The sequence below is a fragment of the Globicephala melas genome, chromosome 7 (assembly GCF_963455315.2).
Source record: "Globicephala melas chromosome 7, mGloMel1.2, whole genome shotgun sequence".
NCBI lineage: Eukaryota > Metazoa > Chordata > Mammalia > Artiodactyla > Delphinidae > Globicephala > Globicephala melas.
In genome coordinates, this window is record NC_083320.1 from 42,778,185 (window position 1) to 42,798,945 (window position 20,761).

Consider the following 20,761-nt stretch of genomic DNA (forward strand, 5'->3'; position numbering starts at 1 on the left):
TTTTCAAGCACAACATCTACAAGCCACTCCAGGGGCTGGGCAACTAAGTGGTGGTTGGGAACAAGTTAGGGCTGTGTCACTAAGGTACACCAATACTTTAATTCTCCACTGCAGGAGAGTGACAGAAATTCAAAGATACAGAAGTACTGGACGCACACCCGCTGTAGTAAGCAACATTACAGCTTATCAGTAACCTCTAGTCAGGCATGGGGGTGGGTGGGCAGCACAGGCAGGTCTGGCCAACAGTGCCGTGCCCCTGTGAACTTCCGTTCAGGAAACAACCCAATGATGATCAGTAGGGGACTGGATAAATACATTATAGTGCACCCATACAACGGAAGACTATACGGTACAAAGAATGAAGAGCGAAAAAGGCAAAGTAAAGAACAGTATCTATAATAGCTTTTGTAAAGCAGGAGGAAGATAAGAATCTCTTTTTATTTCTTCTTGTAAGCATATGCATAAAGTAAAACCAATTAAAAACAATGGTTAACTTTGCAGGGAGGCACAGGAACTGAGCAGATGGGTGACTGATGGGATGGAGAATTTGTATTACATATCTTTTTACATTTATTTGTATGTTGAACAGTGTGAATGTATTACATATTTTTAAAAACATTTTAATAAAACACCTCTCAATTCCAAATTTCTACTCACCTATTTCAGTAATCATCAATCTACCACTTTATATACATGTTGGAAAAGACAAAGAAAGTAATTATATCCTCTACCTGAGCCAATAAACACAAAGGCTTCTGAGAATTTCTTTATGGGAGCAACTTTTTAAAGTACAAAAGTTAAAAGAAAATCCCCAGAAAATACTTTCAACGAATGTTTCTGGTTTACAAAAGCTAAGTGAAATTCAATTACACAGAGAACGCGTAACGTTTGGATTGTAAAGCCTTTCTGTGCAACAATACATTGACATACAACGTAAGAAAATAGCTTGAAATACAAAAATACAGTTGTGATCCAGGAAATGGCACCAAATTCGAACAGTTTTATTATTTAACATACCAATGTATATACATTATCCTCCCAAATGAGAAACGATTTGATTCCGAAGTTTAAAAGATAGTTTCCAAAGTGAATCCTTACTGTGAATTTGGGGGGGAAAATTCTGCAAATTAACACACACCATTTTGATCCTTGGCTAAAATATGTACCCTGTACTAATCATCTCTCTCATACAAAATGTATATTATAAATAAAACTTTCAAAAAAGATCTCGGATGTCTATTGCACATCATATAGAATGCTTGCCACCATCTGAAAGGCTTTCAGCCTTTCACTGTAATTTGGGTGAAAACAACACTCTGCAGATATTAGCATATCTAGGATCATATATGATGTTTACCAGAAACAGGAAAGTATAACCTTACTGGACTGCTTCTGTCACTTTTTCTAAAATAAGAAAGAGTCTTTTCTACCGTTAAAAGCAATTACAAGAGATCTGAACACTTTAAAAGTCCTGTTCAAATGTCAGTTTTCTCTTTTCAAACAGAAACCACACGTAGAGGCAATTTTACCGAGTCATATATCAATGTATCTACTTCCTAGGACCAGCCCTTCTTGAAGTATATATTGTTAAAGATCATACTACAGGGTTCCTAACAAATGCTGTCCATCATCAACAGTTACTGTTTTGGTCTCAACATTTTCAAACTCTCTTAGCCCTGGTACAGCCAGCACAAACCAGCCAGAATGCAATGGCCTTAAAACAAAAAAAAAAAGGTTCCTAATAAGTTTTCGTATCACCTAGTACAATGCCTAGCACAGAGCAGGCATTCAATAAATAGTTGATGAACGGATGCACTATCTGTTAAGACCGTTTCCTACACTTAGATGTATTAATGATTTATGAGTAATATATTGCTTTAGGGCACAAAGATCTAACATGATGACTAAACAAGGAACACGCACGACATGGCATAGTTATTGTTAGTTTCTACAATCTTGTCCCAGGACAGAATGTGTACTTTAAGGGTTAAAACTATTCCAATAGTAAAAACTGATTAGTCAAATATTTTTATTTTGCCAAGGGACTCTAACAGTATTAACCTTTGGCAATTCCCGAACATACAAAGAACCCCAAACAAAGCAAAACCAAATTGCACTATTACAAAGAAACGAGTCCATGGAAGCAGAGGGGAGGCGCCAGTTAAGGGACAGCGACTTCAAGAAGACGGTTGTTTTTTCGCTTGCATGTTGGGACACTCCCATTTTTCTGGTTGCCCTGAATAAACTTCACACATACTTTGTCTTGTCTGAACTGCACCAGGAACCTAGGAGGAAAGAATAAGACAAACTGAAGAAAAGTACACATTAAACAGCTGATGATTACACTAACATCAGCTTTTGTTTTTTAATGGATATTTACCTTGACAAGTATTCCCCTTTCCATCAGCCCTTCTAGCCACAGGATCACACCAACAGGTATTACACTGCATTTTGCTTCCAGTGGCCATAATTTAGCCCTAAGTAAACTCAAGTTCATTAGCTCATTATATTCCTATACCGTAAGAAGGGCTATGAATAATTATTTCCATGTTTCAGACGGAAAGATGAACGTGCTATTTTCCATTTTTCTCCATTTCTGCATAGCAAAAATATTATCAACAAATTGAGAAAATGCAATACAGAATTTCAGAAAAGGGGCCTAGGGCTTCCCTGGTGGTGCAGTGGTTGGGAATCCACCTGCCAATGCAGGGGACACGGGTTCGAGCCCTGGTCCGGGAAGATCCCACACGCCGCGGAGCAACAAAGCCCGTGCGCCACAACTACTGAGCCTGCGCTCTAGAGCCCGTGCTCCACAATAAGAGAAGCCACCGCAATGAGAAGCCCGCGCACCGCAACGAAGAGTAGACCCCGCTCTCCACAACTAGAGAAAGCCCGCGCACAGCAACGAAGACCCGATGCAGCCAAAAATAAACAAATTAAATAAATAAATTTAAAAAAAGAAAAGGGGTCTAGAGACACTCCAGACTATGGTTTCCAAATGTTGGATATTTACATATACCCTACACATCTTTTTTCATATCTACACACTAAATAAATGTTTCAAAATAGCTGTGACCTACTGAATAAAAATGATGAAATCATGAGTCTGATCTGCCAGTTATATTTTTAATATCCACACATACATAAAAATCTATCAGTGTACACCTAAAGCCACCTCTTATGCTACCAGTGGTATATGTGGTACACTGTGGGAAACCATATTCTAGTTCAAATCTTTCCTTTCATGGATCGAGTGCCTGCCCACAAGATTATCTGTCACTCCTTCCTACAATAGACATATGACTGGCTTCCCCCTGGGCTGGGTGCTGTGAGGGACAGACATCCAGATGTATAAATTGAGGTCTCTGCCCTCCAGGACGGCATCACCAAGGAGGCATGAGGGCAGTATGGCTGAACCAGAACCCAGCCCTTCCCAGCTCAAGGCCTGTGCTCTTTTCTCTCCACCATCAGAATCAGTGTAATGTTACCATGCTTTCGGTTATGTTTCTCAGGGAACTGTTTTCTGAGTCACTGGCATACAATTAAGTGAGTCACTCTAAAAACCATGTGATGGGTCACACGCTCCCTGGCACCCACGATGACAGCTCTGCTCTGTACATGTTAGTCTCTGTTTCAAGGTCTAAAGAGGCCACATTTTGCAAACATTAGCTACTGGAGTGAAACGTGACACATAAGTTTGTACTCATCGGTGGTACTTCTGAGCTTTCAAATGGGCTGTTTCTTTTCAACTTGAAAGCACTAAAAAAGAAGCTCTAGTTCCAAATTCGCCTGAGATCTCTCTCCAGCATGTATACTTATATCTATGTGCCTCAAAGGAAAAACAAAACCTTTCAAGTTGAACATAAATAATCAAATATTTTTACATTTTAATTTTTAAAGGCCACTTGTAGTAATAAATGCACGGGGAGTTCTTTTCCCAATAACTTTAGCATACACCGGCTGTCTCTGTGTTCGCAATTCATGACCGTGATTCACTCTAGAGATAACGGTAACTAAACTTCACCGAGTATTTACTACGGACCACACTGTTCTTAGTAAGTTACACATATTAACTCAACTTTAAAACAATCCTATGAGGTAAGTACCATTATTTATCTCTATTTCATAGAAGAGAAAACTGAAGCCTGGCCCACAGTAAGGACAGAGAATCATCCTACAGCAAATAATCATGTCAGATGCATGATTTCACAGCACCAATAACAGAACGTCACAATAAAAGGAACATACATTAGTTGTTTGGATTTGAAATATTCAGAAAAACAACTGTATAACTTAAATAATATATGTGTATGTGTGTATTACATGTATGTGTGTATCACATGTATGCATATACACATGCATATTTAAAATACTGAATAGAAAAATTCACTTTAGTTTCTATTACTATAGATTCATTTTTAGAAATACTATAGATCTTATTTAAGGTTATCCTTAAAATGCAATCTATTTACAGACTGAATAGTTTGGGAGTTTAAGGACTGGGGATTATAAGGCAGTTGAGTGTCTCACTGAATTCAATTCTCACTTCTACATGTGCAGGTTAAAACTGCTCTAAGGAAGTAACAGGCCTTTGACTTTCCTCCTATAAACTGACATATAGGGATTGTGGAGACTGGGTTTGTTAGAATAACTACTTCTACTTCTGAAAAGGATCTACTGAGGAAGGTCCTGGTCACAGAACAGTATGCTGTTTACAACACTGGTCTGTATAGTCTGCAAAAATACGTCATGGGCACTCCTCCCCATGACTCTGTAAAATTTTGTTTAAAATGCAAAATTTTGTTTAAAATCCTCTCCAAAAAGGAGTATAATCCCTGCTTAAGAGCTCCCAGAGATTATGAATCAGAGGCTACATGGGAGCCTTGCTCTGCCACGTGGCTTCCTGCACTGCCCAGGAAGGGACCACGGTGCTAGGCAAGCTTCCATCAGCTATTTTATTTTTATGAGACCAACTAATAATTAGGAATAGGGGAAGGAAAGGTGTTCTGGACTGGTTTATAATGCTAATAAATGTTTGTTTTCTTCACGTGGCCACACAGAATCTTCGCACAGTCAAGCCTGTTTATTAAAAGCCTACACAGCTAGAACATCACACCCCTCTCCTGTGACAAGCAGGGTCCCTGCCGCCCTGAAGCAAACTATCCCCATCAGTGTTCCGAGATCATGTGCCTCGAACAGAAATTGTGAGAGCCACTGGAGGGGTCCTGTGGTTGATACAGCACATGGCACCCCCCGGAGCCCCTCAGGAGAGTCACAACGTGCAACAGGACTGCAGAGGCTCTGGGAGGTGCTATAGTGAAGAAGGACTGTACACTTCTTCACAGCACATCACTACTAACATCCTGCAAAGGCAGTGTTCTCAGAATGCCAGTTTGGGAGGTGCTTAAAGGCAGCAATCCTTTGTGGTCTGGATGCTGGCGCGATTTTCTCTGCAAAGATGGCCTTATTAATGTAGCAGACCAAATGCGAGGCTGCTTCATCCATATATCAAGGAGCTTCTCCATCTGAACACACAGAATCTTTCCACGATGAGTGGGAATGACCAGTCCCACCAAAACAAGAAGTGTAGTTTCCTGAGTTATGAAAAACTTCAACTAAAGAGAGTTTAAAGATCTAACAGCCCTCACAGGTTAAAACCTTAATTGCCTGGAACCCAACAAGCCCTTATCTTTTTTCCTAATTTCTTTGTTTTATGAGAAAGGACTCAATCATAAGGAAAGTTATTTTGTGTAAATTGCATTTTCCAATATAGAGTATACATAAAGGCCAATATCCCCACACCCCCGCGCCCCATCTAAACACCATTCTTAGAACAGACAATGAACCTAAGGTTCTGTCAATCCTAACACATCAAGGAGAGTTGGTTTGGTTTACAAGGGGACAGGAATGGGTATGAATTTATTTTAGAGAGACTTTTATAAAGACTTGAGATAGAATAGGCTGGCAAAATCTTCATGAGTAAATAAAATCATTTCCTGAGCGATATGGTGTTGCAAATTTTTACTCTGCGTGCAAGGAAGTAGATACAGAGATAGTAAACAATCTATTAAAAAGTAATCAAGTAAGTGGCAATCCACATAGTAACTAAAATTCATGTCCATGATCTCATATTGACCGATTTAATAAATAGACGGATGCCCCAATCTGCATACAAATCACACGTCTCCACAATCAGAGCCCTAATGTGAAGCCAAAAAAGCGAATTTCAAACTCATAGCCGTCTTGACACTAGTGAACCGTTGTCAACATGGAACACTTACTCTATAGCTCTCGTTTACATGTGAGAAAAGGTATCTCAAGTACCTAACACATCCCAAACCGGCACTCCTGACTCCCCACGCCTCAGCCACCCCCAAACCCCTCTTTCTTCAGTGTCAGCTACTGCAGTAAATGGTACCATGGAGGCTCAGGCCCAAAACCTAACACCCAGTATGGTAATAAGTTCTCGTTTTCCTTCAAATCACACTCAGAACCTGACTACTTCTCACTACTTCCCCTACTCACATCCTAGCCTAAGCCTCAACGTCCTTACCCTCAAGAGCTCACAGAAGCTCCCAACTATCTTCTCTGCTTTCACTCTTGCCTCCCTAACAGTCATTCCCCACCCTGCAGCCAGAGAGCTCTTCAAAAATCATAAATCGGATCACGCCACATTCTTGCCCATAACCCACAGTGACTTTTCATCAGCAGCAAAATCTCAATTCCTGACCTCAGCTACCAGGCTCTGCACAGCCGGGTCCCTCTCCCTCTTGCTCCAGGGTCTTTCCTCCCCATTTCACTCTGCCACCACGTCCACTCCTGCTTCAGGGCCTCTGTACCTGCTGCCTCCCCCGGAAGGCATCTCCCTAGATTCCAGTTTCGATTCAAATGTCACCGCATCAAAGAGGCCTCCCGGATCTCCATATCAAAATTAACACCATTTGACCTTTAACCTGCCTTTTTTTTTTCTCCACAAGCACTTGACACTAACCAAAGTCACACCACCTATGTATTATTTCATCTCCTCCACTAGGATGTCAGGTACGTGAACGTGGGGACTTGGTCAGTGTCCCTCGCTGCCCATCCATCAGCTAGAACACACGCCAGACACACACTTGGTACTTAATAAGTAGTAGTTGTAAAAATGAATGAGACCAGATCGCTCAACTAAAACAATCAAGTTAAAAGAAGGCATAGTCACACCATTCATGAACATACTCATCAGAAATTTCAATATTGAGCTTCTGTTTGGTCTGGCTGAGAGTCGTCCGATAGAGCTTGGTGGCCATTTCAATCAGGTGATCACTGCTGAAGAGAAAGTCTCCTTTACTAGCTGCTTCCGAGCCCTGAAAGGACAAACCGAGAGTCAGGTTATCATCATTAAAGACAGCTCGGGAGATACGTGTTTACAGGTTTGTCTGAAAACACATTTATAGTCTCTTTAAAAATATCAGCTCCTGGAGTCCATCCTCCCGAAGAAACAATAATGACAAAAGCAGTATTTCTTCCAAGTTGCTCCGAGCACTTTAGTAAGGTTACCTAAGCCCTTGCCACCCCACGTCGGTCGACGGACCAGAAGCACCATCCACATCACCTGGGAGCTTGTTAGAAAAGCAGACGCTCAGGCCTGACCGCAGGCCCACGGCAGATGGTTCCACAAGAAGACCCCTGGGTGAACTCAGGCTCGAGAAGCGCTGACCTAACCTATAACTCATTCTGAAAGGCCTGTTCTAAAAGCTCCTCCATGATTTGGTTAAAAAAATAAGAACAACAACAACAAAAAGACTTCCAACAAATACTCTCAGGCAGTGGCTTTCAACCTTAGCTGCACAAGGCACTCAGCTGGGGAGCTTTCAAAATACAGGATGCTTTTGCCCCATTCCAAGAAACTCTGATTCGGTTGGACTGGGGAAATGGCCTGGGGACCAGCATGTTTTAATATATAATTGAGGCTCGGAATCACCGATTTAATATGCTCCTTTAGGCTAAAATCCAGAGTGGGGAAAACAGGCTGAACTAAGCTTATGGGATTTTCTTATGTTTAGAATCAGCTAGATAGGTTACTATCTATTAGCTAGGTATATGTACCTATATATGATTAATATTTGCTGACATCTGTTTATTCAGTGACTATTTGTTATGTGATAGGCCCTACGCTAAAAGCACGTTACATAGTTTCTTTTAACCCTTACAACAACACTATGAAGTAGGTACTAATATTTTCCCTATTTTAAGAAAAGGAAAATTAGGTAGGCATATTAAAGTTAAATGACTTGGCCAAGGTCACTGTAAAGTTAGTGACACCAATACCAGAGCCTACACTCTTAACCACTCAGTTGAAGTCAGTAGGTCTTAGTTAAGCTGACATTAAAAAATCTTTAGGTCAAAACTACTAGGCAGTTGTGTTATTATAGTTGCATCCTTTAATTAAAAACCCCCAAATTAATGATGAACAAGAAGACATTTACTAATTTAATAGATAGAAGAAACAAAAGAAGGAAGTATAATTTTGAATGTCTTGATAGTTCTAGGAATTAGTCTCAAAATAAGGCACATCATGGTGGGTGTAAACAAAATGCTACTCAGTGAAATGAGAACTCAAGTGAACGAGTCAAAAAGAGTCATTAATCTTATTTAGTTACTGAAAAACCAAGCCTGAGATTTTACATGCGTGAATATAGACCAAATTTGCAGGTCGGTAAACAGAATATATAAACTTCAAGTAATAGGATTATTCACATGTGGAAACTTTTAGATCAATCTCTGAGAGATTGGACCAATGCAGAAATCTTTCAGTCAAATAGTTAAAGCTTTACCTCTTTGAGGTGGACGGCAAAGAAGCCATCATTTTGTGAGCTCATCGATACTTTGGTTACATCCACCAGGGGAACCTCTGACTTGATCTGTCCAGACTTTTGATCAGCAAGAAGGAGATTATTATTTGTTAAGAGGAAAATCCGGGATGTACTCTACAAGAAACCAAAACAAAAAAGGATGTAAAACCAATGATCAAAAATCCCCCCAAAAGAGTTCATGAGTTTAAAGCACTGTTATTTGTAGAAATGTAGAAAATATTATCCTAATATTTTTCAGCATGCACACCTACGTAAACGAGAACACACTAAAGAACACAGATAATCTATTTTAACTCACAAAAATTTCAGAGAACAAGGAAAATTCCACCTAAGCTTAAAGGTAAGAGAAAACAGCTCCATTCACAATCACTCTGTAGAGTATACGAAATGCAAATTTTTTTGAAGTATAGTTGATTTACAATGTTGTGTCAGTTTCAGCACAGAGCAAAGTGATTCAGTTATACATATGCACACAGACACACACACACACACACACACACATATATATTTAGATTCTTTTCTGTTATAGATTATTACAAGATAATGAATATAGTTCCCTGCGCTATACAGTAGGACCTTATTGTTTATCTATTTTATATTTAGTAGTGGGTATCTGTTAACCCCAAATTCCTAATTTACCCCTCCCCACTCCTTTCCCTTTTGGTAACCATAAATTTGTTTTCTATGTCTGTGAGTCTGTTTCCGAAATGCAAACTTTAACATTCAGAAAACTGTCCCAACTGATAAACACTTCTTACAGGTCTTCAGGGTTAGCGTTTTTACCTTCCCATTAGCACGGTTAATTTTGTTCACCACTTCAGCAATGATAATCTTTTCTTCAATGGCATCTTTGAGTTTCTTATACTTGGGATTCTTGTTGATTTCCAGGTAAGGCCCTTGGAATGGCTGCCCAACACTAAAGGAAAAAAGTTCCTCACGTAAGAAATGGTTTCACATGGAAGTACTACTAACTAGAAAAAGGTAACAGGTCAGTTGATTTTGAAATTCAAATTTCAAATATATATTTTTTTTTTCTTTTCTTTTTTTAACATCTTTATTGGAGTATAACTGCTTTACAATGTTGTGTTAGTTTCTGCTGTATAACAAAGTGAATCAACTATACGTATACATATATCCCCATATCCCCTCCTTCTTGCATCTCCCTCCCACCCTCCCTATCCCACCCCTCTAGGTGGTCACAAAGCACCGAGCTGATCTCCCCGCTGATCTCCCCATGCAATGCAGCTGCTTCCCACTAGCTATCTATTTTACATTTGGTGGTGTGTATATGTCAATGTTACTCTCTCACTTTGTCCCAGTTTACCCTGCCCCTTCCCCGTGTCCTCAAGTCCATTCTCTACGTCTGTGTTTTTATTCCTGTCCTGCCCCTAGGATCATCAGAACCAATATTTTTTTTTTTTTGGATTCCATATGTGTTAGCATACGGTATTTTTCTCTTTCTGACTTACTTCACTCTGTATGACAGACTCTAGGTCCATCTACCTCACTACAAATAACTCTATTTCGTTCCTTTTTATGGCCGAGTAATATTCCATTGTATATATGTACCACATCTTCTTTATCCATTCATCTGTCGACGGACACTTAGGTTGCTTCCACGTCTTGGCTATTGTAAATAGTGCTGCAATGAACATTGTGGTACGTGACTCTTTTTGAATTATAGTTTTCTCAGGGTATATGCCCAGTAGTGGGATTGCTGGATCATATGGTAATTCTATTTTTAGTTTTTTAAGGGACCTCCATACTGTTCTCCAGAGTGGCTGTATCCATTTAGATCCCCACCAACAGTACAAGAGGGTTCCCTTTTTTCCACACCCTCTCCAGCAACAACATTAGAGAAATGCAAATCAAAACTACAGTGAGGAATCACCTCAAATATATTTTTGATGTGATCATGGCATTTGGTTGGTAAGACTTTGATAAGAAAGAAATCACTCACAAGTAGGAGAGCCAAGACCCATGTGCATGGACTCACAGGAAGGAATAGGTCATTCCTTTTAATCTGTTATTATAAGGTTAACAGCTGCCTACACAGGATTCATTAATATCTTTAAACAATACGTAGCAATGGTAAAAAGAACACAAATCATTACCATCACCTGCTCCAGAGAAAATTTTCATTTTCTCACAGAGAGTAAGGAAGTGAGTAAGCCTTCTGGGGAAGAACAGATCCAGAGCAACCACTTGAGAAGAAAACTGCAGAGCACTTAATATTACCGTGTAACTCTGGCTCTAAGTAGGTCATATATGAAAGAAAAATCGGGTCTTTCCTCTTAGGATATGCCCCTAAATGGACAGAGGTGGCCAAGGCAAACATTCAGAATCAGAGCAGTTTTCTTCCAAACTACTTCTTGTAAGAGGCGTGATCACGCACACGGCACCAAGGTGGCTTTCCCTAAAGACCTGCGGGGTGACGGGGAGGCTTCTTCAAAGACGTCAAGGAAAAACCACGGCTTCATTTTGAGCTATAACGTTCTCGCAAGTTGCAAATACAACTTTAAATGCTTGTGCTGTGTGTGGAGGATCAGGGAAGAAAATCCACGTAGGTGGTCAGTGTTTCACAGCTCCCAGGACAGAAAAGGCCAGCACCCCTAAGGGCTGCCACTTCACACAGCGGTGGGAGGGTAAACGATTCGACCTCTCTCAATGCTAGAGGGTGAGCACGCTACCATCCCCGAAAACTAATATAACTACCCAAGAGGACTTGGCTTGATATGAACATTTTTTGGTTGTTGTTCATATTCAAACACAGTTTTAATAATACAAAGTGCTAACAGTCTTTGAATTTGTCTCTTCAAAAATGCATTTTTTTTCTCCTTCCAGTTTCTAAAGAGTCATCCATAGGGAATGTTAATTAAGAAGGTCACTCTATAATTTAAAGACATACAAAGAAAAAGTTGAATGAATTAAGTTGGTGGAGAAAGAATATAGACAATCTACCTGTCTGAATATGCTTTACAGAGCAGGCACTTTGAACAATGTTGGATTTAGACGCTGTGTTTGATTGAGGGGAGTGTACACACCCCCTCAAGCAGCCAAGTCAGCTGACCAAGGAAGCTGTGCCATTTAAAATATCTAAAGCAAATGAGTTTGACAACTTATTGCTCATTTAATCCTTTAGGAAGAAGCGCTTTCAAATATGTGTAGACGTAGAGAATATAGACACCCCACACGCAGTATGTGTGAATATACTTAGCATATAATGTATTTTTATTTCTAAGACCTTCTTTGGGAAAAGCTAAAAGTTGTTACAGATTTGGCTTGAAATTGTACAATCTACTTTTTTAGAAACACCAGATGTAAAGGGGATAGGAATCCTAGGGGGGAAAACGATGAACTTGGGAGATGTAAGAATACTCTGATAAGCAGTTTTTACCAAGAACTTCGCTTGGCAAACTTGCCGTTGGTGTTCCTTCTTTTACTGAGTACTTGGTGTCTACAATAAAGGAACTGAACTTGCTGCAGAGGCCAGTGAACTCACAGCCAATAAGTTAGCCGACCAAAGGCCACCAGGGGCCAGTGCCTCAGAAAGTGACAGACTGGCTCATTCTTCATTTATCTTACAAGTGAGATTCTGACCCAGCTTGTTAAAGCAGGAAGATTGGAGTGGTGATTACAGTAGATTGCCATCAGAAACCAGCTAGCGTCCAAAAACTATAGAAAACTAACGGGAATTTACAGTGTAAATTTATCTTAACAGCCTAGACAATTTTTATTTTAAATGACAACCTCTAATTATTTAGGAAGTGTTCAGGTAATGCCAATAGAGTAAAACCAACAAATGTGATCTCACTTCTCTACGTATACTATGGAAGCCCTCGCTCAAATGTGTTACATTCATATCCAGCTGATCATAAAGTAATTCATGAAATTAAAAACCTGTGTAGTACTAAAATCAAAACCCACTAGAAAATGCCTACGAATATATCTGAGAAACTTTTAAAATATTGACTTTTATGGGTAAAGCAAAGCCGTAATACCTAGATGGGTATAAAGCCTTCTTGTCTTTGAAGAGTTCACTGGCTTCTAGTTTCTCTTCATAAATAAGTTTCTGTTGGTCTGTGAATTGGTCCCTGTATTTTTTACACTGTGAGATATGAAAAGAAGAAAAACAGAAGGACATCACTTATATAAATAAATCATTACTCATCCTTAAATATGCTAAGCCAGTTTAACAGCAGTAAGAATAATCGTAAATGTGTATGAAATATTCATTTCAAAGGCCAAGAGGATTTTTCCTTCCTGAGCTTTAAAAGGTTGGTCTTAGAAAATGTCATAAAAACTACTGTTTGTATGGCAGAACTTGCGATGCTATTTCAAAACATCTGGCCTGGGTCCCCTGGGAGTACCGTTTCCTCCCACTGTGACGTCAGCCCTTGGACATCCACAGTCCTGAGCTATCATACTCTTTCAGAGACTCACAGTAAGGAAAACATGGTACATCACAACCCAGTGCACATATTCATAGACACACATATAGACAACTTACACAAAAGCTTCACAAAACAATACTTATCCTTTCTACAATGTCGTATATTCCGTTATTTTCTATCGTACTGTATTTCATTTTAAAATGCTGGTAGTAATCAACTAAATTGATTTCATGACCCACAAGTATGCTATCACCTATGGTTTGAAAAGCACTGTTCCGAATCCTCCATTACCATTTTATAACGTGGACACGGGACCTGAGAAATCTTCCCTTCACCCGATTCTGAGATTGCACTGAAAGGAGACGGGGGTGGTGGGAGGGACAGGACCAGGTTCTGTAGATGAACTCTCTAAGAAATTCAGTTCAGGGGTGGTTGAGAACCACCCACATAATCATATAAAGGAATGCTAGCATTGCTGCCCACCCCTGGAATAAACTCATCCCTCCCATTCTCCACCCCCAGTTCAATGGAGGTAAAGGCAAGGCTCAGGGGCTGGGGGAAGAGGACAGGCAGCATTAGAAGCTCCCCGTCATTACTTCTGAAAATAGTTTCCATATCAGACTCAAAGGGGGAGATGAACATTGAAGACATTGGTCAATCTTGCCAAACTGACTCACTAAGTTAGGGAACAGAACTCAGAATCCAGTTCTATATGCTGTGTTGGTATCACTGATCAGTGATAATGTCTCTATACATAATTGATTTCAGTTAAGAAGAAGCCCATAGTACTGGGCAGGAAAGTTTCCCAGAAGACGTATCCATCAATCGTTCACTTACTAAATACAAGCCCTTCAACCTAATGATTCCATTCTATCTGAATGACATATATTTAGCATTCCATATATCAACTAAGTTACTGAAATGAAGTCAACCTCTGTACAAGTACCCCATGTATTCCACACAGAGCACCACCTAAATTACATGTTATGCTCTCATATAAAATTAAGTGAGCCAAAATATAAGGCCAAATCAAGTAGATTTTCAGCTTCCCTTTCACTCAGGTAGGGAAATTTTAATCTCTTTAATGTCCTTTGGGTGACTTTAGAGCTTCTTCCCCCCAGTCCATTAAAATGTGTGTGTTCTCATGTGTGTCTATGTACGTCTTCATAGAAAGTAAACTCATACAATTGTCGAGACTTCACTACTCACATGAAGATGTTCAAATTTTATTACTTCTACCTCCAGCAAATATTCCTTCAACTAAAGAGGAAAACAAAACCAAAAAACTCAACTACTTGAAAGCAACTGGAATCTGGACGGGAAAGACAATGCAGCCTTGCTCTTTCCTTCCCAACCACGGATGAGAGAAGATGTCACAGGAGCACCTGGGGCTCTAGGAATTCTCACAGAAAGCCAAGCACGGTGCCCGCTTCAAAAACACCAACTTCCTCAACTAATTCTCCTTGAGGCTAGAGGAAGATTCTGCTTTTACGTAACACTCCTCAAACACTCAAAATATACGAAAAGAAGTCTCTGAAAAAACATAGCAAGACAATTTTTACCCTCCACAAGTGGAAAATCCTTTTCAGCTCCTTGTGAGTAGAATCCAAGAATAGGTAAGGTCTTGATGGCCAATTCTTATCTATCGGAGATAAGGAAGGCACCTTATTTTTCATTTCCAAGAAGTATTTTTGCACCTGTGTTGGGTTTGACAGAAAATACCAGATGAGTAAAATACACCAGAAAAAAAAAACACTGTTTGACATAAACCAGACTCAAAGAAACCAGTCTTTAGTGGAATTTACCAAGTTTTAGTCCATAAGACTTTGTAACGCTTCTGGAAAGTCTCTATTCCACTCTTCGCATTGGTTGGAGAAAGCTGAGCTCCACCAAATGGTTAAGAGAAAAGAAGAATCCTAACGCGCATACTAATTTTAATATTAACATTAATACTAATACCGGTCAACATTAGAGAGCTGCAGTGTTTAACAGGTAGCCAGTAGGCACAGGTGGTTATTTATACTTAAATTTTAAGTAATTAAAAAAATTAAAAATCCAGTTCGTCAGTCACACTAGTTACATTTCAACTGCTCACTAGCCACACGTGGCCAGTGGCTACTCTACTGGACAGCAAAGATACAGAACATTTTCGTCACTGCAGAAAGTTCTACTGGACAGCACCGCTCTAGAGCAGTGGTCCCCAACCTTTTTGGCGCCAGGGACTGGTTTTGTGGAAGACTGTTTTTCCACGGAGGAGGGGGATGTTTCAGGCAGTCATGCAAGCCATGGGGAGCGGCAGATGAAGCTTTGCTCGCTTGCCTGATGCTCACCTCCTGCTGTGCAGCTCGGTTCCTAACAGGCCTCAGACCAGTACCAGTCGGCGGCCTGGGTGTTGGGGACCCCTGCTCTAGAGCACTTAACATGGGCCAGGCACTGTGGGAGCTTTATAGTGTTACTTCATCTTAATCCTTACCATACCTCTACAAGTTTAATGCTATTATTATCCCCATTTTACAGATGACAAAATGAGGCTCGCAAGTCTGTGAGCGGTGGAGCAAGCTGTCTCCAGAGTGTGCGCTCTTCACCACTACATCTACGCCTTTTTGGAAAGATGGAAGGGAACTTCAGAATCCATCCCGGGAGAGGGGCATAGCCTTGTTCTCCCTCACCCCTCCACCCACTAGCTTGTTTGCCAACCTTACTTTGCAGCCGCTCGTGGCAGTTTAGCAGGGCAAGCTCTTGGCATTCCCCTCAAATTCCTATGCTGAAACCCTAACCCCCAAAGGGATAGTGTTAGGAGGTGGGGCCTTGGGGAGGTAATGAGGTTGAGAGGAGGTCATAAGGGCAGAGCTTCCTAGATGGGATTAGTGCCCTTAGAAGAGACAGGAAAAGAGTTAGCTTCTCCTTCTCTTTGTCATGGGAGGAGACCAGGAAGAGGCCCTCACCAGAACCAGTCCATGCTGGCACCCTGATCTTGGACTGTCCAGCCTCCAGTACTGTGAGAAATAAATGTTTATTGTTTAAGGCACACAGTCTATGGCATTTTTGTTATAGCAGCCTGAACTAAGACACCTGGCTTTCTTGGGTTCACTTTCCCCGAAGTATGTTCTCTCTGTCAAAGAAGAAGAATATTTGATTAATCACGTACAGGCCTCTTTCTGACACAATTCTACTTGAATTTTAGAACCGATGATAAAAAAGGTCACAAACTCTCAGTGGCACAGTTATGATTTAATCGTTACCAAACAAGTCACATATTACTGAGTTGATGCTATTAACTAGTTAATGCAGTAATGCTAATTAGCCATATGTAAAGTATAAACTTACAATTCTCTGAAGTGTAAATTCATAAATTTTCTTTCCAGCATTGGCTCTGAAGAATTTCCTGTACTCCCTGCGGACCTTTAAAACGAAGCAGCAGAATACAGAGGTTAATGCGCGGCCAGCAGATGCCCATAAAGGTGATAACACCTCTGTTAAAATCGAACATAGATGGAACAAGTAAATTTATGAGTGTCTTTCTGGATACAGTAAAATAATTGAAGCATACTGAGACAGTGGGTTTTAAATTGGAGAAAAAGAAATTCAGAGATGCAAGATAATACCAGAGTGTTTTGATGTTTTTAATCCTCTTAACTAGTTTTTAAAGAGCCTGACAATCTGATGAGAAACGCTTTATAGGCATAGCTGCAAACCCTACACAAATCGAAATACATTCCAGAAAAAATTATATAAGGTAATTTTCACTTCAAATTGTTCTTAGAAGGCAAAAAAATGCCTGAAGAAATATATGGCAGTTTCCAAAAGCCTTGCATATGAAGACAGGACTTTAGTACTGCATACGGAGAAGTGAATGTGACTAAAAGTAAGAATTTAAAAGGAAGCTATTGAATGATCATTATCTCCCATTTAATTGCATTACTTTTTCTCTTACCTCTACTCCCATCAAACTGTCTACTAATACTAATCACAGCACTTAAGACCTCATATTACAGTTTTAGTTTACCATTTCTTCCTTGCTATATTGTCGTATTTACCTTGTATACTAGTGTCTAACAAATAAAATAACTGAGGTGTTTGCTAAATGAATGAATGATAGCTAAATTTGGAAACGGAAAACATTTAAAATGTTTATCATCATTCAGTTATAAATGGGAGAGTTAGAATTTAGCAAAATATTAGCCTACTTGAATAATTCAGACATTATGTATGTTTTTCTTATATCTTTAGCTTTCTGGGTTCAACTGCACATGTTCAAAATATTTCTACATTAGGGGCTTTACGTAAACTAGCAAACTAGTAACCAATTGTCGAAAAATGTTTTATATGCACATTTTAAAATTAAGACCTTCACACAGGAATTCAGGCTGCAGGTTTCTCTTACAATTTTCTAAGATCTAGCAACAGTGAGTCCTATTCCCATGTGACAAGGACTGAGTGGACCAGAGCAGCCATTGCTGCCTTTGGAAGAGAGCTGTAACCTCCAAACTGCAGGAGGCCCGCAGGAGGCCCGCGGTTCCTACCCTACCTTCCATCTGCTACTTCCCTTGTCCATGTGACCTGCCTGGTCCCTCTGGGCATTTGAGCACCAGACCTATTCTCTACATCTGTGGATTATTAAGGGTTAAAAATTCTCCCATACACCACATAGGCAGTTCTTCCTTTAATTCATATCTTATGTTACTGATTATCATTTCTCTTTTAGCCATGGAGTTGTCTATAACTATTTCAAATCTCACTTACAAGGTTAGAAGGAACAAGAAGAAAAATGATACCTATTAATTAGCCCCTGAAATTGTAAGAGTGTACAAAAGCAGAGAAGTTAAAGTGAGTTTCATGAAAACATATCCTTAGAAATATACTAGAAGTCCTATATTTACTTGAATTTCATTGTAACTGAGCTCAATGCAACGTTCTTTTTGATACTCACAGGACAGGCCCTTTCTCCTGAAAAACAGCTACACACAGAAGAGGCCTGGTGACAACATGCTGGCATACAGAATGGGTTCCCTTCATGGGGCCTGGGGTCTTAAAAAGGGTCCACTGAACTTTGTAATCAATTCCACAAGAATCAAATCATTTAAAAGGGCAAAATTACTGTTCATATCAACATACTTCTTTTTTTAAAAAAATACAAAATTATTACATTCTTGGACTTCAAAGATGTTTAATCTTATAACAATAATGGTAACATATTAAAATACTCCTGTTTTGTGGAAACTGGAAAAAAAAAGACAGTTATGTCTATAGAGTAAGCCCAGTTAACTTCAGCTAAAACAGTATTCACCTGTGAACTGAATTTGTGTTATAGGATGCAAGCATACACTCTAACCTAAAAGTACTTTTTAAATCATATGCAATTAGTTAAATCCAGAAAACTGAAGATAAACATGATGTTGCTGGTAGAAATCATTATAGAGAGTAAAAATCCCGACTCAATGTTGTTTGTTCCTTCCTTTTATGAAAATTAGAATGCAAATTAGAATGTGAATAAAATGGGAAATAAAATCCTCCGTTTTAACTTTAAAAAAGCAGTAACAGAACTTGCTCAGAATTCTTGAAATAGAACATCTTAAATTCATATTTAAGTTACTTCTTAATTACCTCAACAATTACTTGATGAATATTCATTATAATAAAAAAGTTAATTTACTAAAAGTTTATAGGCTAAACTTTCAGGGAAAAACGCAGATTGTTCAAAGCAGAGTTTACAGATACTGCTAAAACAGTTCAGGTTCAGAGTCAATGGTTTCCTGGAGAATATTCAAATATTTTAAAAAAATGAATTATAGTATTATAGTAAAAATAACAAAGAGGAAATGTCAAAAAAAGGCCTAATTATCCCCAAATGACAATATGGATGGCTCCCTACAGTGAGGAGTAACTGAATATTAGGAAGACAAAATCCTTATATTGCCTAAAGGTCGTTCTCAAGGTTTTCCAGAGCTCAGAGTCATATTCGCTAACATGCAAGCTTACCTCAAGTAGGAAGTATTGCTTTAAAATAAACTCCGCCCTAAATTAGAGGGCATTTGAATCTAAAGTTCTCTTTAACCTGAATGATCTACTGCTAGTCTTATTTGTCAAAATCTGTATATTTATGCAAAACCCTTTCGTTTCTATGCTGAACAATTAGAACGATGGGCACTTTGAAGAAAGCTCTGCTCCAGAAGCCGTCAATGGGACAGAATAGATGGGTAAAGGGAAACAAAAGCCCAATATTCCCAGGCTGGTCACTGCAATGGTAGGTCAGCTTCTAAGCTCAACTGCTGTAACTCTGTCTCATAAATGAAAAAAAATCTTCATCCTCATAAAGAGAACATTAAACAGAACTTGGATAACAAAGAATAAAATATGCTACATTACTATTTAAAGTAATATGCTATTACTTTTAACTTATTATTTAAAGAAAGACAATGCAATAAAATCAGAAAATTTTGGTGTACAGGATTGTTCTCAAAAGGAAACCAAATTAGGCAAGATGACATTGTAAAAGACTGTGCAGACCATGAGCAAGCATAATCAATCGTTTGGTCAGAGTTAGTAGGTGCTAGGCTTCACTGAGTTCACCGTGGACAGAAAGAAGAGGTTGAGGAAGTACCTTCAGTCCAAGCCAGTAAGCCCAAATGACAGCAACTGCATGCTTACGCCTAGCCTCCTCCTTCAAGCGTTTCAATTCCCTTCGAGCCTAGAATGTTTTAGATGGTAAATAAAAGAGACAGCCCAATGCAGACAGCACAAATGACCAGAAAAAGACACCCCACCAAACAGAAGAGCCAATTTATGTATCAGGATTTCAGAATGAAAGAGAAATGGTGCACAATCATTTAAACCCAAAGCATCAGTGTCAGGCTAGCGTAGTCCCTTGTATTTTCGGTGCATTGAGACTCTGTCCCAGAGGAGGGTACCTGAGGGAAGCACTCCCCTGCCCTCCCCCTTACTTCCATTCTGTTTCTTTTCTGTCCCCTGTTCTCTCTCCCTCTTCACTCCCTTCTCCACACTCTCTCACTCCCCTCCCTCATCAAAGCCTTAGATCTGTGAGTGGCACCTAACGATTTACATAGACTTCCCTTTGCTGCCAGCCCACTGGGCTAAAGAGGCTGTGAATTCCTGAGTTCATGCATTTGGATGTATAAAAAGATAACTCTTGTGAACAACCATTTAGAAAACTGGAAGGAATAAAGGTTGCCTCTCTGAAGTTTTGAACAAAAACAACAAAACTCCCAACTTTTTCCAGTTGGAAAATTAGAAGTAGCATGTATCAAAATTCAATATTAGGTAAGGCCCTAAACAGTGAAATATATGGAAGCAAGATTAAAAAAGTGAAATAACTCGTAGGTTTAAATCAATCTTAGGGAAAAATTAATCTGAGGCATGCTATTTTAAAAGACAGGAACAGACAGGCACTAAGGTTTCATTACATTACAGTACTCAGGCTGGGAAATGGATTTCTCTCATTCAGTGGAGAAAGCCCAGAGTAACTGTCTAGGAGTCCCTCTGCCTCTGCTAAGA

General features: G+C 39.5%; 1 protein-coding gene across 4 annotated transcripts in view; it reads right to left on the reverse strand.

Annotated features, from left to right (window-relative positions):
• Window positions 1–424: 424 nt before the first annotated feature.
• Window positions 425–20,761, reverse strand: part of MYO1B (myosin IB) — a 183,189-nt gene continuing 162,852 nt past the window's right edge. For 2 of the 4 annotated variants that reach the window (XM_060302128.1, XM_060302127.1), the window contains 8 exons: window positions 19,851–19,937; window positions 16,577–16,651; window positions 14,812–14,946; window positions 12,857–12,963; window positions 9,639–9,771; window positions 8,817–8,969; window positions 7,219–7,346; window positions 425–2,285 (listed from right to left, as the gene is read on the reverse strand). In XM_060302128.1, the coding sequence (XP_060158111.1) occupies window positions 2,162–2,285; window positions 7,219–7,346; window positions 8,817–8,969; window positions 9,639–9,771; window positions 12,857–12,963; window positions 14,812–14,946; window positions 16,577–16,651; window positions 19,851–19,937 (942 nt within the window). In that variant the 3' untranslated portion in view covers window positions 425–2,161. The remainder of the gene's footprint in view (window positions 2,286–7,218; window positions 7,347–8,816; window positions 8,970–9,638; window positions 9,772–12,856; window positions 12,964–14,811; window positions 14,947–16,576; window positions 16,652–19,850; window positions 19,938–20,761) is intronic. The other 2 variants (XM_060302130.1, XM_060302129.1) reach the window with 1 other exon arrangement.